This window comes from Paroedura picta, chromosome 6 (genome assembly GCF_049243985.1).
Source record: "Paroedura picta isolate Pp20150507F chromosome 6, Ppicta_v3.0, whole genome shotgun sequence".
NCBI classification, from domain to species: Eukaryota; Metazoa; Chordata; class Lepidosauria; order Squamata; family Gekkonidae; genus Paroedura; species Paroedura picta.
The window spans coordinates 86698112-86724061 of record NC_135374.1 but is presented as its reverse complement, the minus strand read 5'-3'; the positions used below and the strand labels follow the sequence as shown (position 1 = coordinate 86724061).

The 25950-nt window shown below is 42.6% G+C and overlaps 1 protein-coding gene across 5 annotated transcripts in view; it reads left to right on the top strand.

Moving 5' to 3' along the window:
- Positions 1-24064, top strand: part of VWA3B (von Willebrand factor A domain containing 3B) — a 76932-nt gene extending 52868 nt beyond the window's left edge. For 4 of the 5 annotated variants that reach the window (XM_077343450.1, XM_077343449.1, XM_077343446.1 and 1 more), the window contains 11 exons: positions 443-482; positions 580-736; positions 3918-4036; positions 7216-7266; positions 9166-9385; positions 14471-14591; positions 16525-16649; positions 16753-16890; positions 17923-18020; positions 18896-19158; positions 23648-24064. In XM_077343450.1, coding sequence (XP_077199565.1) covers positions 443-482; positions 580-736; positions 3918-4036; positions 7216-7266; positions 9166-9385; positions 14471-14591; positions 16525-16649; positions 16753-16890; positions 17923-18020; positions 18896-19158; positions 23648-23946 — 1631 coding nt within the window. In that variant the 3' untranslated portion in view covers positions 23947-24064. The remainder of the gene's footprint in view (positions 1-442; positions 483-579; positions 737-3917; positions 4037-7215; positions 7267-9165; positions 9386-14470; positions 14592-16524; positions 16650-16752; positions 16891-17922; positions 18021-18895; positions 19159-23647) is intronic. The other variant, XM_077343447.1, reaches the window with a different exon arrangement.
- The last annotated feature ends 1886 nt before the right edge of the window (positions 24065-25950 follow it).

Sequence of the window (25950 nt, the reverse complement as noted above, 5' to 3'; positions counted from 1 at the left end):
GCCAGAACTAGAACTGGTGGTCTCTAGTTTTACCTGTTTTGGTGAACTGCTTGAGGATGCTCAGCAAAGGCCCAGCCTTCATCCACCCACCCCAGAAGCTTACTGGTCCCTTCCCAGCATTGGTGTAACTAAATCTGTCTCTGGCCTGAGGGTATAATTCTATTTAGAAGGACACTGTTAGTTTGGGCAATAGCCAGGTTGGATTTTGCCAGTTTGGCCCTTTCAGAGCCTTCTAAACGCATGCCCAACTTTCCCAACGCTTCCATCTACACGTCTGCCATTCACCCTCCTTAGACCTGACACAAGCCAGTTGGTTCTTTCTTGTCCCATTCCTGCTGGGACTCATCTCTCTAGTATTCTATGTTCGTGACTGCCCTGCATTACAAGCCCCAAACATGCAAACCTATGTAACGTTCTTATTTTCAAAATGTCTCTCATGCAGAGCTGAAGACTCAAAAGACTGAGAAAAGGAAGGATAGCGAGTAAGTATATATATATATATATATATTTATAGTAAAAGAAACCAGTTTTTGAATGTCTTATTTGTCTCTCATTACACCATACTCTCTTTTTATAAAGCCCTCTAGATAACTCTTCCGTTCAGTGGCTAAAGACTCATGGTTTGGTTGCTAGGCGACTCACCATAATGGATGCCTTAGCTCCAACAGCTGTTCCTCGCACAGCAAAATACATTCCAATTCTAGACAAGCACGTTGTTTCCAAAGTATTCGATGACGTAAGTATACATTTTTTTAAAGCTGTTTCTTGGAAAATTTCAAACGAGCAACTATTTTGAATGTGAGTAGCAAATGACTGGCTTCTTGTTCCTGGCAGAGAACATATTACGTTCTGTCCGGGTTTAGCCAATAGGGTTTAGCTTTTGGTGTGTAGGGGAGTTAGTAACTTAAGTTTGGGAAGTTCCTAGAATTTGGAGGTCGTACCTGGGGAGGACAGAGCTTTGGGGCCTGAGGGGAGCTCTGTGGAGATGTGTTGCCACTGAGTCAACCCTCAAAAGTTGCCATTTCCGCTAGAGCAGGGGTAGTCAAGCTGTGGCCATCCAGATGTCCATGGACTACAATTCCCATGAGCCCCCGCCAGACTTTGCTGGACATCTGAGGGCCACAGTTTGAGTCCCCCTGCTTTAGGGACTCTGGAGATCAGTTGGAATTCTGGGAGAAGGCGACATCTGAAGGCTGGCCATTCTCATATATGTCCAAAACGTCCACCAAATCTCTTTAACAGTGGCAATATTTTCTTAGTACTGTTTCTGTGCTGTTGTTTGTGTGACATTTCCCTTCATCGCATGGGTGATCCCAGTCAGCTGAGGGTTTATTAATGGTTAATTAAGCCCAATAGGCAAACATCTTATGGGGACTGCTGAACTTTTGTTAAAGGGTGAGATACTTTTTGATGCTGTTGAACATATTTGTTAAATATGGTGAGTAGCTTTTGGCTCTGCCTGATGTGTGTAAGCATATGCGGTAGTCCTAGTGAAATGATTACTGTATGCGAAAGTTGAATAGAAGCTGCTCTTTACACAGAAAGGAGTGTTCAGCTGTTTCTTGTCATCTCCACCCTTGTTTGCCAGTAGGTGTCACTGTGCAGCCACTAAGTGCTTGCAAACTGCTTGAGGGTGATGGTCACTAGTATTACATGCTCTGTCATTGGATGGATTCCGCTGGATCATTGTTCTTGATTCTCATTAAGAAAGGCAGGCTGTAAAGAAATCTACTAATTAGGTCCTGTAGCCCCAAGAATCAATAATTCTGGGTTCAGAAGGGTCTGCAGTGGGAAAGAAAAGTGGGGAATATCTCCTGAAATCAATCTGGCTCGTGGCTGATTACAATAAAAAAATGAACCCCCATAAAACAAGAATGACAATAGTCCTCGATGGCGGGTAAAATAATCTATATCCCTCCCACTACTCTGACCACAGCCTATAATGCCAGGCCACACTGGTCCCCAATATCCACCGTCATCCTCAGGAGAGGTGCCCCTGCCCAGTTGCCTAATGTCATGCCTCTACAGGGCTCTAAGTGGGCCTATATCGGGAGGGACCCGAACAAGTTACAAAACTCTAATCTGGAATTGACTGTTGCATCGATCACTGTGGCCAAAAGTGTTCAGGGGACAGGTAGGGCACTAGTAGCCTAGCTTGGCGCAGATGGTAAAATGCTGTTTGGGTTACCTTCATGATCTGAGCCTCCATGGACAAGGAGGAATCAAAGATCACCCCCAAATTTCTGGCCGCAGGCACAGTCATAAGCTGCACCCCATCCAGGCAGGGGAGGCACTCTTCCTGATCCTGTCCTCTTCTCATCTCATATGCCTCCATAAGCGTGCAATAGGATATTCTTGCCGCTTCATCACGAGTTTTCCGCCACACTTGCTCTAGCCATCTCACTTCCCTCTTCCTCTCATGACGTTCCTGAGAATACCATGGAGCCTGCTTGAGGTGGAGGTGAAGAGCACACCAAGGAGTGATCTTGTCAATAGTAGCTGTTAGGTGGGATTACCAGTCCTCCACCAAGGTGACTGAGTCGCCAGAGGGCATAGGGTCCTGTAGAGCATTCAGGAATCCCTTGGATTCCATAAGTCTCCACAGGTGGACTAAAATACACCTGTCACCCAACCAGGGAGGGGTGGTACCCTCACCCTGGCCTTCAGTGCATGGTGGTCTGACCATGGAATAAGATGATGGTGATGATGATGTTGATGATAATGATGATGATTCGATTTATTTCCCGCCTCTCCCTATAGGCTCGAGGCGGGTAACAATAATCTCAACCCAATTCAAACCCATTAAAACTATGAGATAGTAATGTGATGGCAGAAAACCCTCATCCCTCCCCATACTAACATCGAAGATAATGGAAGAGTGCAATGTACACTTCCTAACTCCCGGGGGGGGGGTGATGTCCCTGGTTCGCTGGCCCCAGCCTCAACCATAAACCTGATGGAAGAGCTCCATTTTGCACGCCCAGCATAAAGCTGACAAATCCCGCAGGGCCCGCAGCTCACCCAGGAGCTCATTCCACCAGATGGGAGCCAGGAGCGAAAAGGCCCTAGCTCTGGTCCAGGCTAGGTGCGCTTCCTTAGGGCCGGGAATGATTAGTAGGTTCTCACCCGCAGAGCGTAAAGCCCTGCTGGGAGCATAGGGCGGCAGGCAGTCCCTCAGGTATGTGGGTCCCAACTCGCATATGGCCTTAAAAATTAGAACCAGAACCTTGAACAGATTACTGTTGACCAGATCTACCTCTACCCCCACGCCAAAGATCAAGTTGAGGGTATGACCAGTCTTATGGGTGGGGCCGGCAACCAATAGAAAGCCATGGTTGACACTAGGCTTGTGCACTTTGGCCGCTGAAGTGGCCATTAAAGCCCAAAGGGGCCAGTACTGTGGCACGGGGGGAGAGGCGGTGCATGCATCGGGGTTCTGGCCACTTCGGGCTTGAATGGCCACTTCAGTGGCCGAAGCGCACAAGCCTAGTTGACACCGGGTCTGAGCCAAATCCGAGGGATGGCAAATCTGCGTGGACATTGAAATTACCCAGGATATATTTTATAACTATGATGACTAAAGTGTGATGTGATGAGAGTTTATTTACCTTGGTATAGGTAAAGGAATCCCCTGTGCAAGCACCGGGTCATGTCTGACCCTTGGGGTGACGCCCTCCAGCGTTTTCTTGGCAGACTCAATACGGGGTGGTTTGCCAGTGCCTTCCCCAGTCATTACCGTTTACCTCCCAGCAAGCTGGGTACTCATTTTACCAACCTTGGAAGGATGGAAGGTTGAGTCAACCTTGATTTACCTTGGTAGTTTAGATTATTTATACCTTACTCGAGTGAGTGTTCAGACTTTTTGTGTGGGTTTGAGTATTGCAGGGTTTTGAATTTCTTTGTTCTTTATGCTGCAGGTCTTCCCCTTTGCCCATGTGAGCAATGATATGAAATGTGTGACGCTGATTAATCCTCAAGCAGTAGATCTTGATGCCTACAAGAAAAGGCTGCTGGAAGCAATAAAAACATATGAAAGGCGAGTTTGTTCATGTAGCAAGTCGAATTCATCTTGGATATCTAACCACTTGAACTACTTGTCCAGTAACCTCCATGTGACTTGACACTTCCCTCAACCCCACATGGCTGGTAGCTGTAGGAAGGGGACTGTTGGATGCATATTGTACATCGGGCATTCATCTTGCACTACTGTTGTAGATGAATCATGTATATAACAGTGGCATCTTCAAAGTGCTGCATGTTGGTGGACATTGCATCTGTACCTTCTAAAGTACTTGCTATCTTGAGTGTACCATTTCCCTCTCTTCCACAGCCTGCACTGTGGGCAGCTTTTAACTGACAGCTTTAAGGCTACATGTCTGCAAATTATGTCTTCCCAGTACAATTGCTCCAGGGCATATACATGGTGATCTTTGCATAGCACCTGTAAGATGGTGCTATCCTTTCTTGGCGTGCTGGTGCTTGTGAGAGATTTAAGCATGTGGCAAAGCTGCCTTCATTAAACTGTACTGGAATTCTGCTATGGGCTATTAAGCCTTCACCTGCTTTGCCATTTGGCGGAGGTTCCTCAAGAATTTGTTGTAACATGCAGTAGATTTTGAGGCTGTTGCTGCTGATAAAAGCTTTATTCAGAGAAATACTCAGCTTGCAAAACATCAGTGTTTTTCTTGCCAGATACAAAGCAATGCTTATGTTATCTTCAGATATATTTTGAAAGCAACTCCATAAAAAAGAGTCAACAAAACTCATACATGTTAGAAAGCCATGTCAATTAGCTACTTTATGTAGGTCAACAGTATTTTCTCAAGATCCTGAGGTAGTGGCTGACAATCTACCTCAAGCAGCGCTACATAATTTCCCTTGGATGCTGATTTGGAATTACCTTCATCTTGACCCCATTCTGAGCTAAGGCTGTGTTGGATTATTTTCTTCAATATCCCGCAGCCCTTTCCCATTTGCTCATACTTACATAAATGGTTGGTAGTGGGACCTCACAGCAAGAAGGAGATCACTGAAAGGTTTCCATTAGACTTTCAAGAATGAGACAGGGCACAGGGTCCATGGACAATGTCATTCTTATGGATTATGATGTCCAAGTAGGTTCAAGAACCTGTGAATCATTGCAGGTGGGGGACCACTCCAGTCCACAAATAGTGTCACATTTTGAAAGGATTGCTATTTTCCCATCAGGCCATTCCAAGCTAAAATATATATCCAAGCCAAGTTTCAATATGGAGTTGTTTGAAAATGACCCAGTACTAACTAAAAATTTTCCTCTCTAGCATCTGCTCTATCTCATCTTTTGTGCCACATTAACATATCTGGGAATTGAATTTGCAAAGGTTGTGGCACAGCTTTTTGAATTGTGATTGGTTACAAATGTATTTGACACTTGTTAAATTGCACAATTTGTCTTTGCATGCAAACAGCTTTAACAACAGCTAAAAACATCCATTTGCTTGACATTAACTTCTCTTTTGAAGATTAGTAATCTAAATATTATTAGCATGAAATCCAGATGAAGCTAGAGAAGATGATACTTAGCTTGCAGTGAACAAGAGACAACTGCTTCCTGGCCCCAAGTCCTGAAGCTGTGAAGAATTACTGAAATAATTGCAGGCATAGAAAAATGAGCAGAGGGCAAACAGGCAGCTAGAAATAAGTATCCCAGCAAGCAGATTTCACACCTGTGAATAAACGAAGAGGTTTTTCACATGAGTCAGCTGCATGATCCTGAGGAGGGGGCTTTGTTTCCCCCTGAATGACACAAATACCTCCAGCTTGCTGGGGCTGCTGTGTCCCTACAGTGCTAAGAGACACAGCTGCAGTTCAGTGAAGGATGGATTAGTCCAAGGTTGGTGCCAGAGTCCATCAGGCTCTTGCACCTGAGGACTCTGGGGCTTGATTGTGGTCATTTTACATGAACTGGTCACCTTCTACAGGTCTCAATTCTCAGTATCCTATACTGGAAGTCCCAGGGAATGATGGGTAACTCATTCTGCTTGCTGCTGCAACTGCTGAAATTGGTTTGGAGTTTATTAATTATATAAATTTAATAATAATAATATAAAAATAAAAATACTGATTTGCTGTCAGGATTATGATGCCTTTATTAGCATCCTGTTCATAGGTATCAATATTTTGGTTGCACATGTTTTGAATATTTTGATTTGTAAAGTTTTCAAAAAAATGTCACAAAGTTATAGTTATGGCCAATGGGTTTGAAAAAAAAACAAATATTTGTTCTTTCAGTAACCTATGGGATCAGATGGTTGTCAGATTTGTATGGTTACTCTAAAGGCTCAATCAAGTGAAAGTTGATCACAGCTAACAACCTATTTTAATTAGCTAAGTACTCCAGTTCCATAGATATCAAAGGTGCTTAATTGTAGATGACATTTTCTGGATTATGGTTTTCTAGTGTGAAGAATGCGTTTCTGTGGAGGGATAGGCAGTTGTTCATTGAAGGGTAAACAAATTAGGATTGGAAAGCAACATTCAAATGATGTGTAGTGTGTTAAAGGCAAACATGCTCTGATATTTTCCTTTGCTTTCATGAGATGTGCATTCCTCATTTGTAGGCTGTGAACCAAATTATACAGCATGCTGGGGGGTCCATGACTGGATCTTCCCAGAATTTTTAAAATGCTGGTTTGGATTTGGCCCACATCCAGAAAAGAAGTTTAAATTTTTCCCTGCCTGTAATTTTGCTGATCTAAATCTGTTCCTCCTGCTAGCTTTCACAGGGGGGAAATAAGATAACATGTCTGTCTTCGGTCTTTTGCAGAGGACAGTTTCAGGGCAATCACACAGGATGAAGTTTGAAACCCCACCCTGAGCAGCCAAATGGGCCTCTGCATGGCTTCTGTTAGCATTTTAATGGCACTGAGAGAATCTGCATCTCATCTGTTTTGATCCCATGTAACAGAAATATGAATGTCAAACTAGAATGGTAGAAGTCTGAGAGCCAACTCAGGTGGTGTCTAAGCAATAAACTCTTCAGATTGGCAGGTATCTAGGATCAGGCAGAACCCTACCTGCCTATTGCGTCACCAGATTCCCTCTAAGTAGGTATCTGTAGTAGCACCCCTTCTGACCACATCTGTAAAATACTGTGCTCCTTTTTATTTAATGATATATTTAGCTAGTCAGTTCTACGTGGTCTGATGTGAGAAAATGTTGTGTTTTTGTTAACAGGCACCTCGATCTAATTGTTTGGAGAGCATTATCTCAGGAGGAAAGAGACAAGTAAGGATGTTGATTGCTAGCTTGGCCTGGGGAAGAAAAATTGACATAGTTGGGAAAGGCCATGGGATGTATAAATATTTTTTCACATTTTTTTACTTGTAAAAATTAGGTAAATTAATAGGGATTTTAGTGCGGTTAAGTTCTCTACGTAAGGTTGGGGTTTCTTTATATATGGTTCAAGGTGGGCAGTCTGTAGGTTTATTGGAAGCGTTAGACCTGGGGTAGAAGAATTGTGATGTCTGGGCAAGGCTATGGGATGTATAAATTTTTTTTTTTTACAATTTTTTACTTGTAAATATTAGGAAAATTAATAGGGATTTTCAGGAATCAATTTTTAGAGTATTGATAGAATAGGAGCAAGAGGTGCCCAGCGTCTTCTGAAATGTATCCTACCAATATTCAGCACTGTTGGTTGTTTACTGTATGCATCTGGATCTTCAGTAACTCCAGATACATCTTCAGTAACCCCCAGAGCCATTTGTTTTGTGTGCTGTTGTGGATTGAAATGAAGCTTAGCCTGTAGTTGATCCTTGATGACTGTTTCACACATACAAATAATATGTCAGTGCTGCATCCTCTGAATGATGGAAATAGCAAGCATGCTGCTTCTTCTGTTCATTGAAAAATGTATCCAGCTTACATTTAAACTTCAAGGTGGCTAACTGGGGTATATCTATAGATTCAAATGGGTAGCCGTGTTGGTCTGAAGTAGCGCAATAAAATCAGAGTCCAGTAGCACCTTTAAGACTAACAAAGATTTATTCAGAGCATGAGCTTTCGAGTCGAAGGGTGCTTGCACTCGAAAGCTCACGCCCTGAATAAATCTTTGTTGGTCTTAAAGGTGCTACTGGACGCTGATTTTATTGGAGTATATCTAAAATACTTGTCTAGATTACTTAATATTTATATTCTGCTCTGAGAAATTTACATGGGGTCTCCTTCTCCAGTAGTCTGTGCATAGTCAGAGCTAGATGGGGGAATCTGATGCCCATCCTGCCACCAATGCGAAGGTGGGGTAGGAGGGTTGGGCAACAGCCAGTCAACACCAAGGATTGGCTGGATACCCACAAACTAGCACAAGGGACTGCTCTAGCCCAGGACCAATGAGAACATGGCTGGGACGACTGTTCTCTTCACAGAGCTAGCTCAGAGAGAAGGGCAGGAGAGTGAAGGACATCCTGATGTGGGGGTTGTTTACTGGAAAGCTGTTCTATCACACACACAAAACCTCTGGCTCTGTGGTAGAGTATCCACTTTGTGTCCAGAAGATCCCAGGTTTAAAAGATCTCCAGTTGAAAAGATCAAATAATAGATGATTGTAAAACCCTTTACCAGTGGAGTGGGGCAGGCTTAAAAGCCCCTTCCTCTTGTGCTGTGTTCATAAAACTGCCAGCATATCATCCAGTTAGGGCCAAAGTCACGAACCTCACCAGAAGACCTTGGTCTGCTTACTTTCTCTAGCTTAACCAGTGACAATAAGATGAAAGAATCATGTATGCATGTTGTTCTGAATTGTTGGGGAAGGGTGGGATAGCACTGTACTAGATAGAGCCAGAATACCTTGAGTCCAAATACAGAGGTTCCCATTGCCTATCACAGCTCATGGCAATTCGTACAACTATCACCAAGGGATTGTTCTTATATTTTCAGAATATGATAAGGTATTCTGTTGCCGTTTTTGATTGCAGATCATCTATAGTTTTAACAGCCATGAAATGGCCAAAATTCAGCTGCTGCACCTTACCCTATTACCACATTTCCATGCCAGGAAGTGTAGCACATGTCTAACCTCCCCCTACCACCCCTGCCATGCATGTTCATAGAAGCTATTTCTCCACTGATTGATCACAGTATCTACAGTGATGCAGAATTAGAACTTGCATGTTGTTTATTTTTAAGGTACGGACAGGACCATCCAGTCTCATACCTGGAAAACAAGGAATCTTTGCTGCAGGCTTTAGAAAAACTGAACTGGCCCATCACCTATGAAGATGTAAAGTTGCTGGAAGATGAGATTCTGACTGGGCTGACGTACATGGAGCAGGCCTCTGAACTCCAGAAAGCTTCCAAAGAGGAAGCTCAGAAAATCTGCCCGTTTCATTTCTGCCACAGTAAAGAGGTGAGTGTTGTAAGTAGCGGGATAACACTTTTTCTTTTCGTAGAGGTCCAGTATGTAGAATTTATTTAGAGTAATGATAGGCATTACATGTATGTGTCTTAAAATGTTGGCAGGGAAAGGAGCGCGCACATCGTTGAACAGCAATTGGGAATACATGGTTGCCATATTGCTGTTGAAAAAAAAACAACAGAAAAAGATGGGACAGTGAAGCTCCGAGAATATAGACAGCTGGTTTCACTTCCTCCTTTAACTTTTCTCAGTATTTAAATATGACTGAATTTATTCACACTGTGATTTGTACAACAAACTCTGGCTTACCTGCCAGTCATAAAGTCCCAGTTCATCTGCTTCTTGCTCCTCTCCCATCAATGAGGACATCTTTCCTATAGTGTGGTCTTTGTGGCCAGGAGGCCACTCAAAAAACTGAAGTTTGTGAATTCATGTTGCAAGAAACCGCAACAAATCCAGTCTGAGCAAGAAACCAAGTACAAAGTTGGGGTTGAAATCTCTTGGGCTCTATCTGTATTTAAAACAGCACAACTAATTGGGGTTTGATCATGTTGGATCATGGCATCTGGATACAGCTTAGCTGTGAAAGCATCCAGTCAGAACAGACAACACTAACTTGCCAATTAAATGAAGGATGCTAAGATCAAACTAAGTGCTAGTTTACTGATTTCTCTCCCCCCTATCTATATGGTGCATAATTCCTTTGTATTGTATGTAGGACAACGTGCAGCCCATACACTGAGTACCACGGTTTGTTCTCATTGATTGTAGATAAATTTGTTGAATACTGCAGGAGTGGTGGCTCCTTCATGTATATAAGAGGGTGAGCCATTGTGCTTTGGCATTTCTAAACATTGCAGATATGTGTTTCCTTAAGCCTGTGTAAATCTGGAGAGTAAGGAAAATGTAACACATCTAGCAGTCCTTGGTTCATCTTTAAATAGTGCTTATTTGATGGCAGTGGGCATCTCGCTATGTTTGATTGACTGATGTAATCTGTAATTGGAATGGGCAGTTGATAAATGAAAACTTTTGCCTAGCAGGATTATGCTAAACCAACCATTCAATCAGAGAAACAAAGAAATTATTGAAAGGACGGTTATTAAAATGCTAATGACGATTTTTAAAATAGAGGTGCTTGATGAGCATAACAGAGTGAGCTTATCTTTTGAGAAATGGATGGACAGATTTTCAACTGTCCATTTTCTCCAAATCATAAAAAAGAAACGCTCTTCTTTTTTTGACCAATTAAACAAAGAGTGTATAAGTTAGGGATGCAAGTCCTCTGTGTCTTTGAACTTTAAAAAGTTTTAAGTTCCGAGAGTGAGGACTTCAGTCTTGTCATAGGCATATCTATCCCAAAGACCCCTTTGGTTCAGTGATGAGACATTGCTAAATAAGTGAGTGTACAACTGCAGTGTTAATCTACTCAAACACTAATGATCCAACACTCATACATGTAAAGAGGACATGGGAACTTAATTTTTAGGATTTATTGATGAACAAAACTTGCTTTTTGACAAACTGGTATAGGGTTTATAAAACTGACTAATGGAAGGATCTAGGGTGATGTTGAGAATTACATTTTATAACAATGAAATTGAACTCTTCAAAAGCATATTAACATAAATAACATGAAATTTTAAACAATAAATATATTCTGTGAAACACTGTAGAAATCTACTACCACACTGCTACTGCGCTAATATTGATGAACTGTTTAAGACAACGGCTACTCTGTACAGAGGCAGTAGTTGCAGTTATGGTCTCCTAAACATTGCTATACCCTTAATTCTCAATGAAGAATCCATGGATACTTAAATCTGGAGGTTGGGACCATGAGTAGACAAGACAGATCTTTCTACATACTTTGGGGGGTGGGAAGGATTGCTGAAAAATCTGAAATTAAAAAAATACATTGGGGGTTAAAACCCTCCAAAAGGATAAAAGCAAAGGCTGTAGTTTTAAAAAACAGCCTCAATAGTTGTTGCTAGATAACAACAGTATTCTCAGCCTTCAAGCCTTAATATCTGACAGTAAAAGGCAGGCAGCTATGCCCTTCGTACGGATATTTTGGCCTTTGAGGGAATACTTTTGATGGCTAGGCCTGACAACAACCATTAGTCAACTTGCTACTATGGGACTTGCATGACTCATTCAGGCCTGTTGCTTGCGTCTGTTCAACAGCAGCCATCCCATGGAATCCCCTGTGGTGTAGTGCTTAGAGTTTCAGACTAGGTTCTGGGAGACCCAGTTTCAAATTCTCATTTTGCCATGGAAGTTCATTGGGTAAGGCCTGGGCTAGTCACACTTTTATAGCCTAACTTCCGTCATAGGGTTTTGTGAGGATGAAGTGGAAGAGAGGCGAATGATTTTAGCTGTTTTGAGTCGTCATTGTGGAGGAAGGCAGGGTTTAAATGAGGAAAAGAAATAGTTAACTGAAGTTGAGGGGTCAGATAAAAGATAGATTTGTGGATGGGTGGGAAGGAGAGAAAAAGAAGGAGGAAGTATATGGGGGGTTGCCAGATGAAGGGAAAGAGGAAGTAATGTGAGAATGATGATATATGGGAAACTGAGGTGTCCTGGCACATCCTTATGGGATCCTATCATGCAACTGGGTCTGGTGGCCAGCACCTTGCAACTGGCCCATCATTTTTTGGGTAGAGATTGCCAGGAGGAGGAGAAGGGAGAGAGATGAAAACAAGAGGGCCAATAAAGGTAAGTTGTCTGGTGGATAGGAAGGAGAGAAGGGCATAGGAAAGGGTAGACGAGGCAATGGGGACTTTCTGGGGTGGGAAGCAGGAAATTGTAAGGGAGGCCTTGTGGGTAGTCTACTTGGAGAGCCACCTTGGTGTAGTGGTTAGGAGTGTGGACTTCTAATCTGGCGAGCCAGGTTTGATTCTGCTCTCCCCCACATGCTGGGTGACCTTGGGCTCGCCACAGCACTGATAAAGCTGTTCTGACCAAGTAGTAATATCAGGGCTCTCTCAACCTCACCCACCTCACAGGGTGTATATCTTCTGCTGATGAGAAAGAGTAGTTTTATTCAGATAACCATCAGACACATTGTTTATTCGCCACAGCACTGATAGAGCTGTTCTGACTGAGTAGTAATATCAGGGCTCTTTCAGCTCACCTACCTCACAAGGGGTCTGTTGTGGGGAGAGGAAAGGGAAGGCGACTGTAAGCTGCTTGGAGACTCCTTTGGGTAGAGAAAAGAGGCATATAAGAACCAACCTTCTTCTTGAGACCATTCTAAGTTCACTGAAGTCAATGGGCTTAGAAGGGAATAACTCTGTTTAAGATTGCTCTGTAACTCTCTAATTTGAAAGATACAAGTGTAATATCAGAGTAGCTCAATACAAGTGATGATGGAAATATAGCTTTTGGGACCATTTCAAAATTCTTTGAGATTATTATGAATAGATGTGTTGAATTTAATTACTTGGGACAATTTGTTTTGGTTGTTAATTGGTTCAGAAGCTTTTTAATATGAATAACTGAACAGCCATGAGCATTTTAGGAGCAAGGCAGAACTATTAAGTATTTAAAATAAATACAAAAATCTTGCTCTTTAAGACATGCTGTTTAATATGTATATATTTAGTTAAGAAGACTGCTGGTCATTCATCTTTCCCTGAAAACTGTTTATACTTCAGCTGAGCAGCAGGTGAAATATTTTTAGGTTTTGCTGGCTCATGTTGCATCTTTGCTGTTGTCTTACCGCACCACTCTATGCTACAGACACTGATATGATTAACACTGTGCAATCACTTATCCTGAGACAACCTGCTTTAGAAGTCTAATCAGAGCCCCAGTAATTGCTAATCTGCAACTGTAATGCTTTAAGAGTGAGTGACAGAAATGCAAATAGCCTTCAAAACTGCATTGCACTCATGGAAATGAAATGTGTCTGATGAGTGCTAGGCTTTTCTGTTTGATTTCACTTTCCTAAATAAATGAACATGCAAGTAATCTTCCACCTGATATTTGGTATGGTAAAAATCAGTTGCTTAAAAAAAGATAAACAGGCAGAAGGGAGTAATTTCCATTGTAAATTAACAAACAGGCATGCAGTGCTGGTTTCTTAATCTATCAAAGCCATTTTTCAAATCATTTGCAACAAAATCCCTTTATGACCATTTACAGAGATACAGTAGTTCTTTGTCAATGCCCTTGATGAATGAGCCTAGGTTAGTGTGTATTACCAACGCTTCGTGTGGTAGAGCAAGGACAGAGATGAGAGCAAGCTCTGACACGTGTGCTGAGCAAGCGGATGCTGGCCTAGGCAACTGAGGCAAACAGCTCAGCCGCTGGGCTGGTGCTGTGGGAGAAGGCAGTGGACATGGTTTATGCCCATTATCACCTTCTAGCCCTATGTGGGCACCAGTTAAGTCTAATATGAGTTCCTGAAGTGCTGGCAGTCCTGCCGTGGCTGGGCCAAGTATAATACGTGACTTTCCCTACTGTTATTTTCCAGCACACCAAAAATCTTCACATGTAGTTGTTGCTTTCTTACATCACGGGTTCCCTCTACACGGATACCCCCTTCTGAAAATTGAGATGCTCTTAGGTTTGCCTACACAGTTGACATGATTATTTTTACAGTGATATGTTAAATGGCATATGTTTTAATGTAATAATGTTGGAACCCTCCCTGAGCTGGGAGGGGCGGGGTATAAACTGAATAGAATAAATAAAATAAATGGCACCTCCATCCCAGTACTTTCCTCTGTGATTGGCAGAGACTCTTCAAGGTCTGGGATTCAGAGCTCCTTCATAGTCCTGTTGCCTGAGATCCTTATATGAAGAGGTGGAACTTGGGGCATTCTGCATGCAGAACACCTGCTCTGTCATTGGGCCCTGGAGGGGACCCAACTCATCAGTGACTCATTTTGAATGCTGAAAAGACCTGTCAAGTCCTTTAATGAGACCTAAAATGTGTGAGACACTTGCTTCTTAAGGTGTAAATATTTGGTTGCATCCCCTCCACTTTATGCCCTTTCTTTTCTATTGATGCTGTTAATTTGAAAGTTATTTTAGCAATTAAAACCAAAAACCACAACCCTTTCACAGATGCAACAGAAATTTCAAACGAGGCCACAGGGAAAGAAGAAGCAAAAAGGAAAAACATTTGACAGTCTCCGAGGTCGAAAGGTCATTGCAAGATCAGAGAGCACAGGATTTTATTATCCAGGTAAATATTTGATGTGTGGCAAGCGTATATCCTTATCCATTGTTCCTCTTAATATTTGTGAAACAGCCTGGGGGGTGGAATGAGTCCAGGGTGTCCGGGTTGGACTAGGGCCAATCAGTGATAGGGCCAATCGGTGATCTGCTATACTGGGTGTACCCTGATTGGCCCTGCCCCTACAGCTCCCACCCTCCTTCCCTGGACGCAAGCCACTTTGCTCTCAGACGCCTGAGAGAGACACACAGAGACATAGAGAGCCCTGCCAAACCACAAATGAGCCCTGATTACCTGCTATGACTCCTGCTGCAAGAGAGAGATACAGCTGTCCCAAACTGCAAACAAGCCCTGATTCCCTGCTACAAATGAGCCTTGATTACCTCCTATGGCTCCTGCTGAGAGAGAGAGATCTGCACCTGCCGGTGTCCCCTGAGTCTTGCTAGTATATATATATATATATATATATATATATATATATATATATATATATATATATATATATATATATATATATATATTTATATATTATATATATATATATTATATATTATATATTATATATTATATATTATATATGTATATGTAATATATATAATGAAACCAGTTGGAAAGTCTCAACTGGTGTGCCTGTGCAAAATGAACAGGAGTGACATTAACCCCTTTCCTAGCAGACTCCTCTACCCTTGCCTGTGACTCAGAAACTGGGGGAAAGGTGAGAACCCCTGAGGGAGGAGGGGAGGATATAAGCAGGGCTGAGGGAGCTGGTGAAACACCAGTGGAATTCTGAGAGTTGCCATGAACAAGCGTGTCTTACAGATTTGGGAACCAAGGCTTGAGATTAGGGTGTCCCTGGGATGGACAGACCCCTTGAATGTCAGCTGCTGAACAGGCACTTCCAGAATCCAAGTTAGATGTACCCTCCCTTGATGGCTGAAACTTCCGTGTTCTGACTGCCCCATAAGATCACTTGTTTTTGTTAGCCACATGCCACGGAGTTTTGTGGAGACTACCAGGCTTAGTATAGCCTTTACACTATGAGGTCGCTAAGAGTGAAATGTTCGGACTTGCCTCTAAACCTGGTTACCTGGGCCTGTACCTGATTTTACACACATTTCAGAGGGTGCGTGGTAGCTCAAATGTTTAGAATCTTCACATCAGCAAGTAAATGCATGTAGTGTTTTTATCAGGATTGTGAGCACAGAAAATGTATTGTTTTACAGAGTTTGCAAGTCTTTGCAGTGTGAATGTGGAAAAGGAAAACAGTGCACGTGTTTGTTCGTATAGGGGCATGATTTGAGCTAGGTTCAGGGTTTGAGGCTTGGCAATTGTGTAGAAATGCAGAAATCTTGACATTTATCATTGGAATGCCTGCCTAGATTCCCCTATTGGTTTCTGAATCTGAACTACTGCCTTTACACTTTCAAGAATTTTCACATAATATATAGCTCAGCCTTGATGCTTGCAGGTACAGATTGTAGAGACAGGCAGTCCACTGCTGCAGTTAAGTATGCACATACCTTTCATACTGCATTTAGAAGGCAAAAACCAGATAGGAGAATTCATTGCAGTATTAGTTGCCCAGTGCTAGCACAACATTCTGGGACTCTGGTTTTTAATAAATAAGGGATACTGAATTTGAAGTAGATTAATCTCTTGTTGCAAGAGGTGGTAGAGCCAGGATTCTGTAGTGAACCACACAGTTGATCTAGGTACTGGTGGCTATCTGACTGTGACAGCCTTTTTCAATCTTTCTCTGACCATTTACCTGAGATCCTTGTAGCTGGGGGTGCCAGGGATTGAAACTAGGGCATGCATGCCATCTCTTGGTTAACTTGGTTAACAGAATTCGTGTTAAAGGACATTTTGATCCCTTTCATAATCTGTAATACAAAGCATGTGATCTGAATAATAGATTCCCCCCTCCCATGTCTTCTTTCAGGGATAGTACTAAGGAGCATCACATCCTCTTATGCACTTATTGATTTTTCAAACGGGGAGACTGAAATTGTTCCACTGAAGTTCATTTTGCCAGTGGGAGGAGCAATGCCTTGCCCACCTTTGCAGGTAACTTAATCTTATATTTCTTGAGACAATTGGATCATCATCAGTTAGGGAGTATTGCATGTAAAATGGATGGGCTTAACCTAGTTCTTCTTCGGTTCTGCAGGTTGGCGACTATGTACTTGCCCGAGTAAGGAAGCAGTCAGGAGAGGAGTATTATGTTCCAGGTATTGTCATAGCAACACCTAATAAAGCTGAGGCTGAGGATAAACTCTACACAGTTTTGAAGTACAACAACAGAAAGGTAGGTAGAGAGGTAGGCAGTTTGGTTGTCATGGTGTGGGACACCCAGATCATCACCAGCTGCCACACCGGACTGCTCTATGGCAAGAGAAATGACTGGGCACTAGAGTTGAATGGCATTGCCTAGCAACCAGTTGGGAGGGTTTGAGGAGGCATCGTCCTGGGAGAAAAATAGAAAAATAAGTCCTTCTCTACTTGCAGGAATTTCTTATCATAGAGTAAGCTTCCAGGTAGCTCTAGAAATCTCCAGGGTCTCTATGGCAAGAACTTCCTGTAAGTAGATAAGGCCTTGTATAGTTTTTTTTCATTTTTCTTCTGCCAGTGTTTCTGGTGGCTGTGTCTCCTTTGCAAGCCCATGACTGCCCCTGTTGCACCACGAGGGCTGTCAACCCTGTGGCAGTAGGCGGATGAAACTAGTGGTTGGGCCAGCCTTCCTGGAGGCCTTCTGACCTACAGATCCTGGCTGGTGTCTTCTGGGTCATGCCAGCCCAAGCCCTGCTTCCCCTCCATTGCATTAGACAGGGAAGCTTTCTGAGACACCTTCTGCTTCAGAGCTGTCTCATCTGCCCCACCAAGGCCCCCATAACCACCTCTGCATTGGAAAAGTTGCCACTCATCCAGAGGCAATTCACTCCTCTTGGTGACTTATTGATCCAGAAACAAGGCTCTGCATTCTGTCCTTCACGCTAACAGTAAGCTTTCTTTGGGAGAAGCAAATAACTATCCCCACAAGGCCTGAAATTCCTAGTGGCCTGCCTGGAGACATTTGTCCTTACTCTCATTGGCCTGAAGAAATGTCATCTGCACATTTAAAAATCTTTTAATTAATATTTGCTTGAGCATCTCAACCATTTTTAGTGCATCTGCTGTATTGAAAATTCCAGCATGTGATCCCTTTTCTCCATTGTGCCATATATAAGACTGCAGTATATAGTGGCCTCAAGTATTTAAAACACAGTTTTCTTTCGTTTGAATTGCTAATGCTTATGTTCAAGAGTCAGTGCTGAGCTTAATAGTGGTGTTGTTACTGCAGGAACATGGTGTACGGAATGGGCTCATCAAAATCAGCCAAAGAAGGTATACCTGTTCTTGCTGTTACATAAGCATGACGCAGATGATGGGTCAGCATGTGTGAGTATGCGTGGATTGTCTTCTTTCCATCTTATTAAATAGTAAATAGCTGTACATCTGTATCTCAAACAAAGGTGGAACAAAGCTGCTTGGATTAGTAGTAGGATGAAATCAGAAATTAAGAACTAATATTCGTGTGATTTCTGGTCTTGCCGGAATTGCAACAAAGGAGGCGATTTTTCCCGTGCTTTTGCCCGCCCTTGGCCGTCAGTCAAACAGAACAGCCAATGAACTGTTGTGTTCGTGCTCCCCAAAAGCCCCTTTCCATTTAAAAACTGTTTTCTAAGAACCCGAAAACACCAGCAGCAACGAATATTTGTACATTCATTGTCTCAGAAAGATCTTTTTCGCTGGCGTTGGAGCTTGCGCTTAATCGTTTACACAATCCTCAAGTAAAAAAATTCATTTACACAATCCTCAAGTAAAAAAATAAACCGCTTTTGGCGGTTTATTGGGGGGGAGGGGAATGGCGATCCCGTCTCCGGAAGCTCGGAGGTGGGAGCTAGGGAGGGACATTCTTTCTACCGCTATTTTGAGAACGCACATGTCTTTTGCTGATGTGTTGCGGATTGTGCTCAGAAGTCACGTGCTTCCTTTGGGGGGAGTCCCCCCGAAGCGCTATAAAATTCCGAATGTTTCTGGAGTTTTGGGGGAGTTTTGCGGTTTGTTGACGATGTCATGCGGAATGCTAAAATAATAGCATTTACAAACTGTAAGACTTCAGCTATGGTAAAGTTGTGCGGAATGGTTCTGTATATTTCACATGGTGTATACCTCACATGTGAAAAAATTCATTAGTGAAAAAAAATACTTTCCGAATTTTTGGGTATACCATTTCTGCTCGCAGTCAATTAATCTCTTCCTTTGAACTCTAGACCAAAAGTAAAGGTTGTGAAGCATTTCCAAAGAGAGCTCCCGGCTGAAGAGAAAGAAATACCAACTATAGCCGTAGGGGGGGACTGGAGCAAAAAGAAGAAGGCCCGAAAAGGAAGAGCTAGGAGCAAGAGGGAGCCCTGCAAGGAGCGGGCTGCCTCTGACTCAGACGAGAAGCAGTTCACCCCCAAGAGGACCGCAAAACGGAGAGCAAAGAGTTCCTCACCATCGCCTCCTGTCAAAGGAGGAAGTGAAGGTACCCTAAGTAAGCTGGAAAAGGAATTTAGTGGAGTCTTGATATCTGATGTCTCAGAGATCGAAAAGTTGCCTTAGGTCCATCACTCTGTCTTTGATTCCATGTTGCATATAGTCTTGCCTGAATAGTAGGTATTGATGGACTGTTCACACCATATGACTATATTTTCCTGATCTTCCAAGATAGCTTCCTGCTCTGAAACCTCCATGTCTCTTCCCTTTCTGCTTCAGTAGCATGTTTTTTCCTGTTAATTCTCATATAGTGAATTTTTTTAGATACTATAATATCTTACTTTAACCTTGCTCTTCCTCCAAGGAACTCAGGGTTCCCTTCCATATTTTATCTTCACAAACAACCACATCAAGTAAGTTACCAAGAGAATGACTGGGCAAAGGCAAGGCTTATGGCTAAAATGATTTGAACTCAGGTCATTCCAGTCATAATCCAGTACTGTTCTACATCATCACATTGCTCCCATACTTAATATGGTTCCAGCACTAGTGATTTGCTTCTTGACATGGATAAAAACCAGTGCCCTTCCTTGGCAGGTACTGTTGTGGCTGGTCCTTCTTTGGTATTCCTTTCTGGGCATGAGAGGAAATTCACTTCTTACTACTCTCCAGCTGTAATAACTTCCTTGTTCTCAATTTTTGCCTTTAAACCTTTAAACAACCAATAGAATGTTTAAAAAGTCCCCAAGTCTTCAAGAACACCTTTCAAGTCCACAAAGTGTTCTATAGTATATTTCTTTGGAAGGTAGACATATCCCTTTTATGAATGCCCCAATAGATCTCAGCTAACTGCTGTCAGCAATTGATTATCTAGTTGCCCATTATTTTATTAATGGAGACATATTTATTGAACCCAAGATGTTTCCCATGCAATTCAATCTCAAGTCCAAACAAATCCAAAGTGCTGTTTTCCTCCATTTAACTCTGGAATCTGTTAACCATTTTCATTATGCTGTGTGTTAATTTCCTCTCACATTCTACCTATAAGTTTGAACTGATTACTTCCATTCCATGACATTGTACCTGACAAAGTGTGCATGATAAAGCTGTTCTCATCGAGCAGTAGTATCAGGGCTTTCTCAGCCTCACCTACCTCACAGGGTGTCTGTTGTGGGGAGAGGAAAGGGAAGGCGAATGTAAATTGCTTTGAGATTCCTTCAGGTAGAGAAAAGTGGCATATAAGAACCAACTCTTCTTCTTCTTCTTCTTCTTCTTCTTCTTCTTCTTCTTCTTCTTCTTCTTCTTCTTCTTCTTCTTCTTCTTCTTCTTCTTCTTCTTCTTCTTCTTCTTCTTCTTCTTCTTCTTCTTCTTCTTCTTCTTCTAAATTTGTTATGTGGAATATAATGTAACATATAATTCACATTGTTCAGCCAAATATAGCCTTCAGCAGCTAACCAGAGTTACAATGCTCAATAATATAAGTTTTCAATCCATTCACTGCTGGGCTCTTGTTTTAAAATAGGCTTATTAATTAAATGGGTGTACCTTCTATATATTCGAATAAACAGATATTGCACACCTTGGGAATTATGTCAAGCTTGATGGGTGTTAGAATTGCTTCCTTATATTGTACCATTCCCCTTGCTCTTGTTAGTTCTTGAATGACTCCACCCTAAACTGTACTTGCTTTAATGTTTATATATCTGCTTCTCACATGTTTTCCCTGAATGTACATAGTATGTTAATGTCATAACATCATTAATAAACAAGAATAATAATAAATATTTCCCTGCACTCCCATTGGCATGATTGCTTTTTATCAGCTTTATGTTCAATTGTTCTTATAGGTTTATTGTTTAAAAATTCCAAGTATCTTGTCTTCCCTTTCCTCTGGTTTTCTTCTGTTGCCTCCGAAATGATTAACTTGGGCATCATATTCTTTCTATATTAAATCAGTGCTTCTCTTCAGCTATTGATATAATGGGGAGAAAAAAAAGATAATTGTGGTGGAAAAGCACATATAAACCCCATTCTCAGAATCTGAGTTGCCAAACTCATATTAGTCATTAATCCCAAAACAAGGTTGATGCTTTCCTGATAATGGGTTTAAACTATATGTAGAACGATATTGACTAGATTTTGGGAATTTCCCCCCCACAGTCAGAGTAGTTCAGTCCTGGAATCGACTGCCTAAGGAGGTGATAAGCTTTCTCTCTCTTGCAGTCTTTAAGCAGTGGCTGGACAGATACTTATCCTGGATGCTTTAGGCTGATCCTGCATTGATCAGTTGCCCTGGACAAAACGGCTCCCTTGGAGGGTGGACTCCTTAGCGTTAGGCTCCACTGAGGTTCTTCCCTGCCTGAAATCTCACCCATTCCTGGCTCCATCCCCAAAGTCTCCAGGTGTTTCCCAATCCAGAGCTGGCAACCCTAACAATTGTGTCTTTTACTGATGCAGTAGCATTTCTCCATGCACCAATATGGTTATATGCCAGCAACGGTAATGTCATAATTTATGTTGATTTTCATTGAAGTCTGATGCCAAATTGCCATGTGTGCCTTATAAAACCTGCTCAAAAGTAGCATTTGGAGTATATTTATTTGTGGACTACATTTCTATATATGGTGCCACCAGTCTTTCTGGAGCTATCTCTTTTTTGATAGAATTCCGATTTAAAAACTGCAGGAGAACTTCTCAGAGCAATCTTAAGAACTCAGTCCTGAGAATAGACTCCATGCAATAGGCCTGAACAGAGCATAGCTCTCTTTGGCCCCTACAAACTGTAGGCACAAGATGAATCACTGTGTTCTTATCTGCTCTTGCAGTCCAAGAGGAACAAATGTGCCAGATGTTTTATTTCATTTCTGCTTGTTCAACACTTTTCGTTGCCTACTGAATCTCTGTTAGATCTGTGTTAATCCAAGATTTGTATTTGTAACCCAGATAAGCATATTATCCTCCTGCATCTTTCTTGCTTTCTTGTTCTAAAGAAATTCTGGTAAGAAGCAGCTTAGATCTGGAAGAGCTGCCTGTAACATCATCTAATTTTGTTTTTACCCAAAGCCTGAGGTAGGTGTGGCTTCAGTGCTTTGTTGCAGTCCTTATCTGTGTTGACAGCAGTAGCTGTGATTATAGCAGTATGGCTATGGCCTTCTCCATGGGAATGTAAGAGGTGCCCTGCTGGATCAGACAACTAGTCCAGCATCCTGTTTCTTACAGGGCACAAACACTTGCTGTGGAAGGCCATGGCCTTCCCTTGATATTAGGTAAAGGTAAAGGTATCCCCTGTGCAAGCACCGAGTCATGTCTGACCCTTGGGGTGACGCCCTCTAGCGTTTTCATGGCAGACTCAATACGGGGTGGTTTGCCAGTGCCTTCCCCAGTCATTACCGTTTACCCCCCAGCAAGCTGGGTACTCATTTTACCGACCTCGGAAGGATGGAAGGCTGAGTCAACCTTGAGCCGGCTGCTGGGATTGAACTCCCAACCTCATGGGCAAAGCTTTCAGGCGGCTACCTTACCACTCTGCACCACAAGAGGCTCATGAATATCATTGATATTGCCTCCTACCAATACTATAGGGGGGTTCTACACATTCCTTTAATTGTCTTTGCTAGTAGCCAGTGATGGGTCTATCCTCCATGAATCTGTCTAATCCCCTTTTAAAGCTATCTATGATGGTGGCCATCAACCTGTTTACTGACAGGGAATTTGACTATTTAATGAGTCATTGAGCATTTGATGTTGACAAATGTTCTATCTATCTGATCAATATGGAGGTTTCTCAAAAGACTCCTCTGACACTGAGGAGAACTTAATGAGTTCAGGGTGTCTGTTTGCAAAATGTGGAACTGTTGATGGCCCAGCTGATAACAAAGTGGTATCATCTTGTTGCTACTGTTTTTTTGATACAAAGTCAGTGTGGAGAGGGGTGGGAAGAAGAGGAGGACTATGGGCTGGAAAGTGTGAGTAGGACTATTCAGCAATCAGCATATTCTTTCTCCCTCCCATTGCTGTTGCTTGCTAGAAGCTTTTATAGCCGATGCAGTTCTTTTAGTTTTCTGGTGTTCCACATAGAATTGCTTCATTCTGAGCTGGGGGATGTTTCCTTAATTTTACCTGCCTGTAATCTTTAGCTCTTGTGGCGCAGAGTGGTAAGGCAGCTGTCTGAAAGCTCTGCCCATGAGGCTGGGAGTTCAATCCCAGCAGCCGGCTCAAGGTCGACTCAGCCTTCCATCCTTCCGAGGTTGGTAAAATGAGTACCCAGCTTGCTGGGGGGTAAACGGTAATGACTGGGGAAGGCACTGGCAAACCACCCCGTATTGAGTCTGCCATGAAAACGCTGGAGGGCGTCACCCCAAGGGTCAGACATGACTCGGTGCTTGCACAGGGGATACCTTTACCTAATCTTTAGCTAGCAAGAAATCCCTGTCCACAAATTACATGGTATGGTATGTCCTGTTGCTTTCATATAACTAACTGGCCACCAGATTTGTTTTTATGTCACTATGCATATATAATTCTTCTCCTGCTCTCTTGTTTGCCAGCACCAGCTTATGCCGATTCTTTGGCCATTTGTCATCCAAGGCGCAGATCTGTGTGGCTATCTTTAAATGCTCCGGATCGCAAGCTGCACAAGCGACTCCATTGCTCTCGTTGCCCTTCTGCGCGCCTGCAGAGTGCCCTCCAGCATGTCACCATCGCTGGCTGCAGCAGCAGCAGCAGCAGCAGCAGCAACTGCTCCCTTTCGAGCATTGAGAAGGTGGAAGATTTGGCGCGACGGCTTCAGCAGTATCGCATAGCTCAGAGGAAAGGAGAAAAAGTTGCAAAAAAGGAACAGTGCTAACTGCGCAGGTGGGGGGAGTACTTACCAGCTACAAAACTGTTATACTATCAAGGCCAAATAAACCATTTAATTTGATATTAAATTTTTAATATTAAAATTGTACAGCATAGAACAATTACCGAAGAGATGTGTTGGCATCTTTTAAAAGCTGGCCAGAACTGAAGCCCACTTCATTTGCAAGCGTGGTGTGAAGCAACCACGGCTCCATTTCAGTACATTTCCCCACCCACATGGATTGTCCCAGCTCATTTGCCACCATCACAATTAGAACATTCTGTTATTATGATGTTTCAGGTCTGGCTTCAGCGGTTGGCAGTGCTTTGAGGCCTCAGTCACCTGGTTTAGGTTGCACCAATAAAATCAGAGTCCAGTGGCACCTTTAAGACCAACAAAGATTTATTCAAGGCGTGAGCTTTCGAGTGCAAGCACTCTTCCTCAGACTAATGAACTGACCATCATGACAGTGGGAATATATTCGCTGTCATGATGGTCAGTTCATAGTCTGACGAAGAGTGCTTGCCCTCGAAAGCTCACGCCTTGAATACATCTTTGTTGGTCTTAAACGTGCTACTGGACTCTGATTTTATTGGGCTACTTCAGACCAACATGGCTACTCATTTGAATCTGCTTTAAGTAGAACAAGCTGAAAATGAATCCAGAGAAAAAAAGAGGTGATGCTGGTTGAGAAGGCTGATACTCCAGAGTAATTGGATCCACTGTGGGGGGTGGAGTAGAGCTGGTATTTGCAAGGTAGGTTAAGAGCTGTAAAATGTTTATGGACCCAGCCTGGCAGCTTGAAAAGTAGACTGTAGAGTTGTCATCCTCAAAGTGGGGCCTGGTGTTCTTCAGATATCATAGCTGATCTTCATGTTGGTGGAGTTGAGGACCAAATCCAATCCATGCTTTGGAGTTTGATTTCAATGAATTTATTGCAACAGGATACGTTCAAAACAACAATTACCAACTGCAGGCCACTAATGCAACAAAGATGCCTTCAGAGCACAAGCCCTTACACACATTAACATGCAGCAGAGAGAGAAACAGCAAGGATGGTAGACTGAGCTGCAAGGAAAGTATTCAATAAACCCTAACACACCCGAGAACGCACCACAGTTCCCTCTAAGGTTCAAGTGGACTAAACTACTCTTTCAGCAGGTGCTTAGCAGGCTAGTGCTTCTCCAGCCCTTCAGACTACAGAGACAAACTCCCCTGGAGGAAATGGCCGATCTGGAAGGCAAACTCCATGGAATCACATCCCCATTGAATTCCTTCCTCTTCCCAAATGGTGATCTCCCCAGGTTCTGCTTCCAAGTCTCCAAGAATTTCCTAAGCCAAGCTTGGCAACCCTTGCTAGCTGGTATGGTGGGCAAGCATGGCTTTTACCTGGTTTTCTAACTCTTTCTGTGCTGAGATTGAGGTGATGTGGCTCCAGTGATCCATGCTTTTGTGACCTTGATGTATTCTGTGGGGTTGGTCTTGAAGAGACAACCCAGAAATGCTGTTGGTTCAGAATGTGGCAGCCTGATTATTGTCTCGGGTTGGCTGAAGGAAATACATCTCTCCTACTTTGAAATACTACCGATTTATTTCAGAGTTCCATTCCAGATGCTAGTCCTTAAAGACTTCCCTATATGGATCACCACTCACTGCCACTCATTTAAGGTAGCTTGCTTAGCATTAGATTTGGTGCCTTTTCAATGACAGCTCCTACCCTATGGATCAGAGGGCCTGGTATAACAAAGTCAAAATAAATGTAGCTTTTAAAAGTCATAGTATTTATTTTTTTATTTTCTCATTTTATGCCATCCCTCCCTGAAAGCCCAGGGCAGCTTACAACATGTCAGTATCATAAAACCAAGATAAAACATTCAAAATTAAAATCTGGTTAACATTAAAAACCAAGGGCCCCCCACTTAGACAGGCGATATAGAGGATTTGGAATAAATACAAGGTGAGACTTTGTTTAAAAACTTCACTGTGGACTTCAACACAAGAAGCTTTTTA